General features: G+C 39.8%; 2 protein-coding genes and 1 long non-coding RNA gene across 6 annotated transcripts in view; 1 reads left to right on the plus strand and 2 right to left on the minus strand.

The window, feature by feature from the left end:
• ormdl2 (ORMDL sphingolipid biosynthesis regulator 2) overlaps positions 1–1781 on the plus strand; it is a 4260-nt gene extending 2479 nt beyond the window's left edge. For both annotated transcript variants that reach the window (XM_035645531.2, XM_035645530.2), the window contains exons 3-4: positions 508–659; positions 1380–1781. In XM_035645531.2, the coding sequence (XP_035501424.1) occupies positions 508–659; positions 1380–1515 (288 nt within the window). In that variant the 3' untranslated portion in view covers positions 1516–1781. The remainder of the gene's footprint in view (positions 1–507; positions 660–1379) is intronic.
• A 2409-nt stretch (positions 1782–4190) lies between these two features.
• nemp1 (nuclear envelope integral membrane protein 1) lies at positions 4191–10190 on the minus strand. Of its 2 annotated transcripts, none has more exons than XM_035645528.2 (9): positions 10050–10190; positions 8736–8857; positions 8418–8634; positions 8245–8317; positions 7647–7740; positions 7448–7562; positions 6543–6768; positions 6076–6252; positions 4191–5056 (listed from the first exon to the last, which is right to left on the minus strand). In XM_035645528.2, exons 1-9 carry the CDS (start codon positions 10153–10155, stop codon positions 4894–4896), a joined length of 1293 nt encoding a protein of 430 aa, XP_035501421.1. In that variant the 5' UTR covers positions 10156–10190; the 3' UTR covers positions 4191–4893. The 2 variants fall into 2 exon arrangements, with proteins under 2 accessions (XP_035501421.1, XP_035501420.1); XM_035645527.2 differs by having other exon boundaries at positions 6076–6276.
• Positions 10191–11473: 1283 nt separating this feature from the next.
• On the minus strand, positions 11474–13080 carry LOC118316943. 2 transcript variants are annotated; one of them, XR_004795301.2, is made up of 2 exons: positions 12177–13080; positions 11474–12028 (listed from the first exon to the last, which is right to left on the minus strand). It is a non-coding gene; the product is annotated as an uncharacterized LOC118316943 (long non-coding RNA). The 2 variants fall into 2 exon arrangements; XR_004795300.2 differs by having other exon boundaries at positions 11474–12106.
• Positions 13081–13085: the final 5 nt, after the last annotated feature.

The following is a 13085-nucleotide window of genomic DNA, read 5'->3' on the forward strand; positions in this document are numbered from 1 at the left end:
TAGTTGCCGATTAATTTAGTAGTTGATTACTAATCGATTAATTGTTGCAGCTTAACCATGAGCAGGTTGACTGGTTTCAGATCTTCTTTGAAGAGAATTTTATGAATTATGTAAGGATTTATAGGATTTATTACATATCTGAAATATACGAAAACATTTTTAGGGCAGGACAATATAACGTTATACACCGTTAAATTTGACTGTTATCAATCCATCATTATACTGTATAGGCTCAAATGTAAGACAATAATACACTCTTTAAACTGGCATCGCTGGATAAATCCAAGTTATTTTTAATAATACAAGAAATTATTGTTGCAGCTGCTTCGATATATCTCTAAGTATGTTGCAATCCAAAATACTAATCAGGCGTCTTTGCAGCTGTTGATGCAGAGAATCTTTTGGCTGGATTTTTTTTTTTTTTACAGGTGACCTTCTGTTGCCTCCTAAATCAAAGATCTAAATCCGTCTTTGTGACTAACAACGTTTGTTCTTCCTCACCTGCAGGTGATGTACCTGTTCCTACACACGGTGAAGGGAACGCCCTTCGAGACGCCAGACCAGGGGAAAGCCCGTCTGCTCACACACTGGGAACAGATGGACTACGGAGTCCAGTTCACGTCTTCGCGTAAATTCCTCACCATCTCGCCGATCATCCTGTAAGTGTTGTTTTTGTCTGATGGTCAACGGCAACGCAGGGACGGGCCTAAAACGCTTAAACGTCAACTTAATGTGCCAGAGTAACGATCATTAATCACCAAATTTCTATCAGATATGCTTCGTCATAAACACTAGGTCCTATTAAAAACAGAACTCAAAATGGTGTAAGTATGGATATCTTACAGTAGCCGTTTCCCCAACGGGCATCTACCATTATAAGGAAAAGGCTGCTTAATGTAAGATAACATCCATAATTATAGGATTTTGGGTTGTGTTATATAACTATAATAATAAAAATAAATATTTTTTGACAGGTGTAAGTGTAAATGACCAGACACATCTGAGAGAAATTTGGTGATTATTGATCGCTGCTTTGGCACATTAAGTCACGTTAAGCACCGATACTTAGGTCCAGTGGTGTGTCATTTCTAGCCAGTCCGTCGGACAGACGATCAATTTCTCCTGACTTTGGGGTTTCCCTCATTTTTTCCTCAAGAACCATTGTCGGCTCAATTTTTTCCAGATTTCGCTAATACTTTTTAAAGCCTGCAAAACTAACGATACTTTAAATGGGGGGGATTATTCTTATGCTGACGGTTTGAATCGTCGCCCTCGTGATCCTGCTCCAGTTTTAAACCGATGCACTTCATTTCGAGATTCAGTGAAAAATCCTAATCCTAATGTCGCTCCGTTCACACTCTTCCCGTCACTTTCCGCAGGTACATTCTCGCCAGTTTCTACACTAAATATGACGCCACACACTTCCTGATCAACACCAGCTCCCTCCTAAGCGTCCTCCTTCCCAAGTTGCCTCAGTTTCACGGCGTGCGGATATTTGGGATCAACAAATACTGACAACGAACTGGACACGGGATTTTAACCACCAACTCTGGACTTGAGTTCCCCTCCCCTCGTTTCTGATGAACTGTTTTTTGTTTAGAGTTTGATAAGAAGAGAATCAGTTTGATTATTTCTTTTCTTGACTGTACAGACTGTGTGAAGTAATATATGAAAGCCTGAAGCTGAACATTTTTTGTTTTTCCTTTACTGATCTCTCTGACGTACGTTTGTCCAAAGCCGAACATTCCGCTGGTCTTCAAATAAGAGCAACGCAACCTTGAGTGTCTGGTTTGTCTTTGTTTTTTTTTTCCAATGAAGGATTTACACGCAGCCTTCCTAAAGTAAAACACTAGTCTTCGTTTTTGCTATGATGCGCACGATACTGTAATTTCCTGTTTGATTTAAAAAAAGCCCTGTCTCTCTCTTACTGCTTATAAAACCAGCGATGACGGCTACATGGTGTTTGTGTGCGTGCGCGCGTGTATAGTCGCCTTAACTTTATATGGCCAAGTAGGAAAACTTGAGAAGAATCCATTTTGTGGAGGCTTAAAGAATCAATTAATCAGTTTCCAAGCGGCGGGGAACTCCCGACACTTCAAACATCAAGCCACCGTGTCAGTGTTTACAATAAGATCAGGTATCCCAGGGATTCCCCTCCAACACATACACACACTTCGTAGTGAGGTTTCCCTGCATGCAAATAAATAATGCGAGAGCCGTATCAGCTGTTCCACGGTGTGTCATCGAGTACAAGTCATCTGTGTCAGCGGGGCGTTCCCCTGGTGACGAGAGCCCGGAGGTGGGACTCAGGGCAGTTGAGTCTAAATGTCAACGCGGCATCAGATGTGGCTGAACATGAACCGAAAGGCCGTCGTGATTCAAGATAACACTTATCTCCCTTCGACAGCAGATTAACTTCTTCCACTGCAGCTTTTCCCACATCTGCTTCCACGTTGAACACGGCTGTCGACGGCCAGCGGCTCCAGATAGCGGCTGGTAAAGCTCGAGTGGGTCACACCGCTGGCTTTTGGTGCAGAAGGGTCGGGGGTTAGATTCCTCAATGCTTCCTGCCTCTGTGATTTGTAAGTAAGCGTTGGACTAAAAGCGTCAGCAAAGATGAAGTGTAGATAGGTCCAGTGTAGGGGGCTGCAACTCATGACTATTTCCTCGATTAGTCGTTTTTGTCCACAAAGATATTTAGTTTACACAAATATAACATTTATATTTAATTTGTCAGAGAGGAGCAAAGAAACCAGAAAATATTCACATTGAAGAAGCTGAAATCTGAGAAATATGAGTTGTTTTTTTCCCCATAAAAACTGCTAACCCGAACCGATTAATTGATTATCCAAATAGTTGGCCGTTGACCTTCCTTTAGACTTCAAGGTAACATTTAAAGTCACATTTTAACTAAAGGTTTAAGATGTGACAGAGGCCCACAGGGGTTTTTTAGAGTTAAAAAAAAAATCAGATTACAGAAAACTGAGGAATAACAAACAAAGAATTATTCATGTCATCAATTTTAGGAGCGTTTAACTTCCCACACATGCCGATTCAAAGCAGTTACTGCACCAGTGATAATGACCAGCAATTTCTGATAGAACTCTGTCGATTGGAAACTCCACAGATTCATGATCGTCTACCTCCCACACAATTTACGATTCACGAGAAATGGAAGCAAAAATGACCAAACACTGCTGTTCAGTGAGGATTAACTGTTTTGCTCTTCATTTTCTATTATTGTACATTGAATGTACGGTATCTTTCAAAAGTGCGTTAACCATTTTTTGGAACATTGTTTTTTTTTTGCAGCCAAAATTCTAAGCAGTTATTCTGTAAAATTCTAAATAACTTAAATTATTATCAGGAAAATATCACTAAATAATAAATCTTGGTGGGGGAGAAATTAATAATAGTTTTGTATTAGTTAAAGAACCGACTCCTCCAAATAAAATAAAAAAAACTTTGTTACAAGAGAAAGCCCTGCATTCAATATCTTATGTAGAAGTACAGTATAATAAGCTGCAAAATTAAAATATTTAAAGTCAATGGATTTTTAGGCCTGTTAGGTGTTTATTGCTTGATTATTACATTTGCATGGCTTCAGTATTTCATGCCACAGGTAGCTGAAGAAAAGCCAATTTTAATTATTGTATATATTGGGAAGTTAAATTGTATATTTTATCATATATGTAATATATTTCTATCAATCATACGTGTGGGAAACCTTGAACATTGTTAAGTAAAAAAAAAAGGAACATTTGCCTCTTAAACCTATTGGAGTATTAGTAAAACGGAAATATTGTAGCGCAAATGTTGTAGGGCTGCAACAGTTAACCGGTTAGTAATCCACAAGTAAATTATTCAGCAACTATTTTGATAATCGATTCAAATCATTTTTATGAAGAAAAAAAAAGTCTAAATTCTCTTGTTTCAACTTCTTAAATGTGAATATTATCTGGTTTCTTTGCTCCTCTGTGACAGTTAACTGAATATCTTTGATGTGTGGACAAAACAATTAATCTTGGTGTTTTTTTGTCAACACGATCTACATTTTTCACCATTTTATAAACCAGTCGACTAATCGAGAAAAATAACAGACATTAATCGACAGATTAAATCATTAATGAATATAACCATTAGTTGCAGTTGTACTTCGCACCACTAAAGAAAAGAAGGCTCAAAGTAAATTCAGCTTGTGGCTTCAAATGCAATTAAACAACTAATCAAACAGTTCATTACTCAATTACACTCAAATATATACATTTGTGTTTTTTATTCAAAATACTTTGGGATATCTCCACTGATTTTTTCTCTTTTATCCATTAAAATGAACAGAAATATGTGAAACAACATAAACAGGACCAAGCTTCATTTTTGCCTTAACAATAAAGCTGGAATATTAATAACTACCACCGTTGTCATGCTGCCGCTCAGAAGAGAGAGCTACACAGTGATGTACGTTCATGTCATCTGGACGCTCGCGTTGCAGGGAGCCACTGTCGTGGTGGAAAAACTAAAAACCTTTTTAAACTATCGACTAAAAGATCACACAACTCAAAACCACCGTCACCCAGTGGAGAGTTCACCTGCTTTGACTTCAAACGAGATTTTTCGACGAGTCACTGAGCTTCAGCACGTTCGTACACTCGACTTCAACACCAGCCTCTGTCAAAAGTAGAGCGACGGCTTTAGTGCACAAGTCTGTCGAACACAGTCACTGACTTTTTGTTGAAAGTCGGGACAGAAGAACAATTCAGGGTTTTTTTTTTAAGCCTCCTCCACAGTACATGGCTGGAGGTCAGTCTGGCTGTTCAGAGAGCCCCCGCTCGTCCCACCACCTTTCTTGAAAAGGCAATAATAGAACTTTCTGTTTTTTCGTTTTTAACCCTCTCACTCTGGTTTCATCAGAGGTGTCATGTTGTTGTCGTCCTCCTCGTCGTCCGTGTCGAAGAATTCATCCTCGAAAAATGAGCCGCCAAAGCCGTACTCCTGCGCGTGCACCGACACCTCGTTTGGCATCAAGTGCGGCGACCCCTCGATGAAATCGGCAAACCTGCGGATCACAGTCACGAATCAGCAACATGTAACCGTGTACGGCTATTTAAATGAACTACATATATATATATATATATGAAGACATTTGACTACACTGGAGTGAAAGAATATGACCCATTAAGTATTGTCACTATGGTGATCCCTGACTTTTCCTCTAACAATAATAATAATATATTTAATTTATAAAGCGCTTTTCATGGACCTCTAGCGCCACCATGAGGTTCATGTGTTTGGAGGTTTGTCTGAGGCTGACAACAAGAGAAGAACCGCTTGAACATGAGTATTCTCACTTTTCTCCTGGAATTCTAAAGCTGGCGGACAGTCTATGTGACCCTAATATGATTTTTATGTTAATTTTGAAGCCGTGTAGTTAAACTCAAATCGGGTTGTGGTTTCGTTGTCATTGAAGACTAAAGTTAATATCAAGCGACCGATCAAAGGGAAGAATTTATTGGCTTCGGACAGAATTCATCGCTAAATCTTTACAACGTAGGTTCCTCTCGTCTTTCGCTTCTCCGCCATATTTTAATATCTTCCACTGTGGAAAGGAAACAGAAATTATACAAATCTAAAGTACAACCAATCAAACCACAGCTCCAATTTTGGTTTCCAGTGAAACGTCTTGGCACAACATAGCATCTAGCTAATCAGTCTAGGTAAAACATTTTTTTTATTATTGATTCAATTTTTATTCTACTTAATCTCAGCCCCTACAAGTCAGTCAAACTGCAAAAAAATACAAATAGCATCAATAAATCATTGCGACTTATCAATCAATTATTAACCAAATTATCATTTTATCATCATTTTTCCCCCTAGTTAGTTGTGTTGTGTGGTTCATAGTTTTATTCTTGTGAGTTAGAATCCAGCTCCACATTTAACTTTTAATGTGCATCAGCGGTGTGTCTCTCTCTTTTCCTGTCAAACTAAAACCCGGGTAATGGATTAGATTATGTGTCAGAGACGCCCCATGTTTTAATAATTCAAATGCTGAGGAGTAATTAAAATATTTGGCACCTCTGCGGGGACTGAAGTCTGGACACTGCCTTCCACGGGCTGAACTCCGGGCTGTTGCAGTGTTTCCTCAGCTCGTCCAATGCACGTCGAGTCTCCTCCTCCGCCTCCCGCTGATACTCCTCCTCGGTCAACAGGCGGCGAGGCTCCGGCTTCCAGTGAACGTACGGCCGGAATTTCCTGAACAACACAGGGATACAAATTCTGGAAAAAAAAAATCAAAAATTTCATGCATATGACAACTGATACTTTAGGTAAATTGTATTTTACTGTTGCTTGCTTGTCACTGATAAGAGCTTCAGATGAGGAAACATTTGTTTGATAAATCTGAGATATAAAAATAACTTAAAAGTGTCTACAAACAGTTCTGCTGTTTCAAAAACTTTTGTGCAAACATTAACAGATTCAGAAGGGCCACGTAGTCGTTCGGCTGAAGTGCAGAGTGTTTACACCACCTACTGTCGACTCACCTCCATGCAGCGACCGCCACAGACACTGGGTACTCCAGGTTTTTGGAGAGCAGAGTTGCCACCATGATGGCGAACGCAACCTGCTGAATTTGAATGCCCAAGTAGATCAGGAGCAGGCCGAACAGCTGCAGCGTCCACGACAGGATGTTGACGCTCTTCTCGTCCACCAGGGGACCGTAACGGTAACACACCACGAAACTGAGGAATCCCACCACTCCGACGTAACCTGACACAACGAAAAGATGACAACGACACAGAAATATCATCTTTACACAGTGTTTTTAAAAAAAGGGGACCCTGATGGACAGATGTGCAACATAAAGCCTGTTTGCTCATTTTGCAAAATTATACACAGGATTGTTTCTTATTTGTTGGACGCTGAGGCTTATCATAGACGCTGTAGAGCTGCTTTAGGACATGTTTTTCTCGAACTTCACCGGAGGTGCTGCATGTGAGAATTAAAATGTAGCGCCGGACATTAAAACGCAGCAGGAAAATCTCCGGAGAATTTAGAGCAAGCAAGTGGCCGTGTTGAAAAGTGTTTCCTGGATTCATGTGTGAAAACAGCTTGTGGTGATTCAGCTCAACATGAGGTGGCGTGTGTATTGGACGCAGAATGAAGTGTGCATACTCAAGCAGAGCTGAAATAAATTACTCGAAAAATTTATTTTCTCAATCAGGAGAAAAATCCCTGGCACTACAGTATTTTGATAACTGATGAATAATAAGTAATTTTTTTGTTTTCTAGAATATAGGAGATGATTACTTACATGACGAGTGGTCTTGCAAAAAATACCAAAGCTTTAAGAATATTATTTAAATATTTAATAGTCTTGGTTTGGTATAATGTTTCCAATTCCAGTAAATCATTAACTCTATAGAGTTTGTGTTTGTGTTTGTGTTACCTATTGCCATGTGCCAGTGTTCTCGCAGAATGATGCTGAGGTTCCTGCAGACGAGCTGGATGGCGTACAAGGAGAAGGACCAGCCTCCGACGATCAGCAAATAAAAAGGGCTTTTCTGCGAAAGCAAACAACCGCAAATAAAATTAAGATAAGCAAGCTATGAAGGTGTGGATATTTGAGGACAATGAAATAAGCTCACCTTCGGCAGAAAGCGCGCCAAGATGAAGAAGAGGATGATGAGCGAGGCGATCATGCCGGTGCTCATACCAGCAGAGTAGTAGAAGATTTGACTCCTTCATGTAGGGGGGGAAAAAGTGCCGATATGAATATAACTGATATAGATATCTTGGGGCGGATTCCGATATCGATATTAGGGATTACAAGATTTTGGACATCGGCCAATATACACACACACATATCTATACATGTATATATATGTATGTGTGTATATATTTTAATCTGTCAATGATTCCTAAGATGTCATTATCAAACCTTTATGACAGAAATGTAATTGAGGCTTGATATTTTAGTTTAACCATAAACTTGATCATGAATAACTATAATTAAAAAGAAAACAAATACCACCAAATGTATAGACCTTGAATTAAGAAATTAAACATAAATGCATTGTTTATTCTGTACAATTAAGGATTTCGTATCGGCAAACATAAGCGCTGACACCCATTATGTCCGTTAAAGGCTCATATCGACCGATATTATCGGCCAACCGATGTATCGGTCGGGAACTGATAATAACGCTGTGAAATCCTAACAATTAAACGTTACGTAAAAATTACCTGCTGAGTGAATCCGCAAAGACCAACAGCAACGCCCCAGAGAGGAAAACCAAAAACAGGTAGATATCAAACTCTGCAGTGGGAAAAAAAACAAAACACCATCATATATTGGTTTATTAGTCATTTAATATCTCTCTGTGATCAGTAAAAATATATTTTGTCCTGGGACTTACTGCGAAGGGGCTTGACGGTGTACTGCGTCTTGGCACTGGGGTCGATCATGAAACACGTCTTCTTGCTGAACAGGCCGATGTTGATGGTGGTTTCATTGAGCCGCTCGCGCAACAAGCTCTGACACCAGCCCCAGACGGTGAAGCGGTCCAGCTCCTGCAGCTCCTCCTCGCCTTCCGCGACCAGCACCTTGAAGACGCTGGAACTCCACACCTTGACCTGCCGGAGACGTTCCGTTAAAAAAAACAGTCAGAGTTCAGTGCGGCAACACATGAGGGAGTGAGGATGAATCTGAGCTCCGTTCGTGTGACTTACTGTACCTGAATTCTGGTCCACGTTTGCCTCCAGGTTGGCACGATGGAGTTTGTGTAGCAGAACCGGTTGGACCCCGACAGGACGTACTGCTCTCCATCCTGCAGATCAATCACTGGACTGTTGTTACCTGGGGTTTGACGAGCAGAGAAGCGCACGTTACACAAACATTCACATCACCTGTCACTTTCTGAGCTGGTAGAAGAGAAAAACCTGCGACATGAAGAATATTATTTAGAAGATGATGCCCGTTTGTCTTAAGAAGGAATCTACTTGGGTCAGGTATTTAAAAAGATAGGTGGGTATTATTTTTCATGTTTTTAAAACTTTGTGACCTCACCTATGCCGTCAGTGGCCCCATTCCTATTTGTTCCTACTGCAAACGAAAATCTTTACACACTGGTCACAAATGTAAATAATTCATTTTTAAAAAGCTAAGTTATTTCCTTAAAAAGGCTGGGCTTATAATGAACTATAGTGCAGGACTATTTGCATGGACAAAATAATGGAAACATATGACAGCATTAGGTCGACGGCACCACAGAGGCTACATTCTCCAGAATGACCCTTTAAAGTTAAATCAAGTTTCAACAGAAGAACCGAACCAGGGCTGCAAAAAACAATTATTTTCACTATCGATTAATCTGTCGGAAACCAAAAATATTCACATTTAAGAAGCTGAAATCAGAGAATTTGGACTTTTTTTTACTCCATTAAAAACGACTTGAACCGATTAAGCGACTATCAAAATAGTGGGCTATTAATTTAGCAGTTGATCACTAATCAATTAAATCTTGCAGCTCTACACAAAACAGTAAATTAATTAATTAGATTCAATTAAACTGAATGAAATGCTGATCCCCTACAAGCCGGCTCGCAGCCCCTGATGAATTATTATTAGTATTAATAATAATAATAATAAAAATAATTACAATTATTATGGAGGAAGCAGTGGCTTGTGTAGAGTTTTCTGATTGTGAACAGGTGTGTTTCTAATTGGCACGTGAAGAAGAAGAAGAACAACAACAACAACAACATGGGGGTTGAGGTTTGGCACATTTGTTCTCAACAAAGATATACAGCAGCGATAATAAACAATTAAGCTACAATGACGTCAGAGGACAGCGAAGCAGCAACTGCGCCACGATGACGTTATGAAATTCAACAAATCAACTTTAAACGCTTCGATGGCACCGAGAACCAAACACAAGCTAACACGAGTTAGCCTGATCGCGACGCTTTGTTTTAAACAACAACAAAGAATAGGTAAGGTACCAGATTAACGTGTGTATTGTGGCGGCGTGGCGCTCGCCGCTTCTTACCCGAGTCCTGGTGCGAGCTGCGGGGCGAAAACGCGAGCAGCAGCGCGGTGATGGAAACTATCAGTTTACAGAATGAACCGTTTGTCATTTTCATGCCTCCCGCCATGATGGAAGCGCCAGGCCCCTCCTCTTACGTCTTCTCCCGCCCCTTCCGCCCCTCTCGCCAGAGTGACATGCCGGTCCGGCCAATCGCAAACACCAGACTGCGTGGCGTCATCACGAGTGTCCGTTCAATGTCTCTACGTGTTGTGTTGTGTTGTGTTGTGTTGTGTTGTGTTGTGTTGTGTTGTGTTGTGTCGCGTTGCGTTGCGTTGTGTTGCGTTGCGTTGCGTTGTGTTGTGTTAGGGATAGATAAATAGATATAGAGGGAGATAGAAATAGAGATAGAGAGATGGTTGGTTGGATAGATGGATAGATAGATAGATATATTTAGATAGATAGATAGATAGTTAGAGAGACAGAGGGATAGATGGATGGATGGATGGATGGATGGATGGATATATAGATGATGGATGGATGGATGGATACATAGAAAGATGGATAAAAAATAGATAAATAGATAGACAGAAAGATAGATAGTAAACATATTAAAACTGTAAAACATACATATATATAAACTACACATTATTTTTATTAGGCTGCTTTTGTTTATGCTTCTAAGAGGACACCAGGGAAGATGGGTCAAGTGGAGCTCCATCATTGTTTAAAGTAAAAAAACAACATCATACTGTATGTTAGTTTTAGTAAAATCTAAAAGATTTTAGGTTGTGTTCGTACCGAACCGTGAATTTTGTGAACCGTTACACCCCGATTTATAAACCAATGGAATTTTCCAGTGACAAATCAGGTGGGTGGAATCATTTATTTTGCTGGCCAAATGGAAAAAAAAAACCTTTTAGCAGACCGTGGTACGTGTGATGCAGACGAGATCACCTGAAGTTTGACATTGGTGGGGTAAGTAAATACCAGGAGAGATATAGAGGCTGCTGAAGAACAAGCTCCTCCAAGGATTTCCAGTGGATTTGTTCTTTAGGATGTGTGTATAAGCATTGAGTAATACCTATTAAGGGAACATGGTAAGAAAAACGAAAAAGTGAAGTAACAGAGAAAATACATCTGTATTATCATGGACAATATAGCTACTGGCGTTTTCTTAGCTCCACATGTGAAACAGGACTTGCTTCTAAAAGATAACTACCTAGCCTTGTTTGTTTTGCTAAAAAGACAAACTGTCATCCACCTAGAAGCCAAAGTATAAATACATGGATACAAGGCGTGTATAAATATTTGTATAAAGGCTTTGAGATAATAAGGTGGTCCATTGTTAGTGTCACCAGTAACATCTTGTATGACAAGACAAAATGTCTGCTGGAAAAAAAGAGTTAGTCGGAATGTCCAAATGAATAAATAGTAAAAGATTTGACTGTATTTATTTAGAATATTTTATTTACTGAGAACATATTGTTGTGTGTTTCTTGCAAGTGATATGTACTTTTTTATACAGAGCTTGTCATAAATAAAGTCGGGGGAAAATTCATAGGGAGAGCTCTGTAGGAAAAAAAAGATTAAAATGTTCCAGTAAAATACATCACAGAAAAATAAAGAGTGGAATACAATAAAATAAAAAAATGAAGGAGAAAACACATATTGGAGGCAAAAAAAAGTAGAAGTTTGAAGTTATATAATACCAAACACATCACTCATTCTTGTTGATCAGATTAAAATCATATTTCTATATTGATACAAACCAAACTCAGTTCCTGGCCATGATTTGAATTATACAGTGAGATTTTACAGTGAACCAGGTCGAGCTGCTGTGATTGGTCCGTTGGGGTCTGCTCAGGGATGTGGGCCACTCAGGTGTTTGTTTTTTGACATGCCTGTCATACAGCGAGTCACAGCGAGACCAGCGAGACCAGCTGAGGTCATCGATTTGGTCCACATCTTCAGGACTTGTGACTTTCACCACATGACCATAACTTTAAGCAACAAGTTCACTTTGTTCAGTCTCACACTCCAATCACTTGTGACCATACGTTGTCCAAAAGATTTCAAGCCTGAAGTTAAAGCACAATGTCAGTCTACAACCTTAATTCAACCCATAACCTGGTTTAATATGGTCCCTACTTTTCTTCAAGAAGTTGAGGGGTCAGGCATCGTCACTTGAGTTCTTTGAAAAAGTCGCTCAATGAGACAGTTGTTTCTAGAAGTCTGAGGATGTTACTCAGCGTGTACAAAGGGAAAACAGGAGATGGGGCTCTTGCAAACCTTATACGGGACGTTTCAACTCCTATGAATTTATTAGAAATGAATACATATGAGTAGTTGTTCATCTTTTTGTAAATGAGAGAATGTGACTGGGAATAGATGGAGACATTCTGATTCGCATCATCACTTCACCCTCCCGTGCTGTTGTATATTTCAGTGTGAAGTTAAGGTGCCATGATTGTTGCCTGATTGTTTTGGTCTGTCTGTTTGTCTGTTTGTTTGCAGGATTACTCAAAAAGTTAGGGATGGATTTGCATGAAAATGTCAAAGATAGGTCTGGGTCATGGCAGCGGGGAATCAAGATCCCGATCTGGATCAAGGAATTTTTTTTAAGGATTCTTTGATATTGCGAGATGACGGCAAAACTCAATAAATACATGATATTTAGTTCAGATGTAGATGGAAATTCAAGTTTTGGGTGAAACCATATTATAATGGATACAGTTAATGGGTCCAGAATGTGAAGTCAATGTGGAAGTGCCTTCCACTTACACCTGCAACCATAAACCCAATTGGACGGGCGAAGGATCGAGCTTCGACAGGTCGTCACGGCAAAGGCCTCAGGGTTTTAACAGCTTTTCATCCCATAGACTTTTAGATGACACACACCACCTTTGAAGTTGCTCATGTCAAATCTGTATGAGGAGTTCGTTAAAGTATGAAACGTGGAAAATGACAAAAGAAAGACTTTGGAAAAGAACTGGCCAACTTCCTGTTGGTTACAGGGCATGGCTCGTACGTCCGATAATCAAAATGTCAGGGCTTTAC

The sequence above is a fragment of the Scophthalmus maximus genome, chromosome 3, assembly GCF_022379125.1.
Source record: "Scophthalmus maximus strain ysfricsl-2021 chromosome 3, ASM2237912v1, whole genome shotgun sequence".
In the NCBI taxonomy this organism is placed as follows: domain Eukaryota; kingdom Metazoa; phylum Chordata; class Actinopteri; order Pleuronectiformes; family Scophthalmidae; genus Scophthalmus; species Scophthalmus maximus.

Excerpts from the sequence above, each read along its gene's own strand:
- nemp1 (XM_035645527.2), bottom strand. The coding sequence starts at position 10,155 with ATGGCGGGAGGCATGAAAATGACAAACGGTTCATTCTGTAAACTGATA. Across the intron at positions 8,858-10,049 it reads CAGCTCGCACCAGGACTCGG|GTAACAACAGTCCAGTGATT; the intron begins GTAAGAAGCGGC and ends GTCAAACCCCAG. Across the intron at positions 6,277-6,542 it reads GTGGCGGTCGCTGCATGGAG|AATTTGTATCCCTGTGTTGT; the intron begins GTGAGTCGACAG and ends TTTTTTTTCCAG.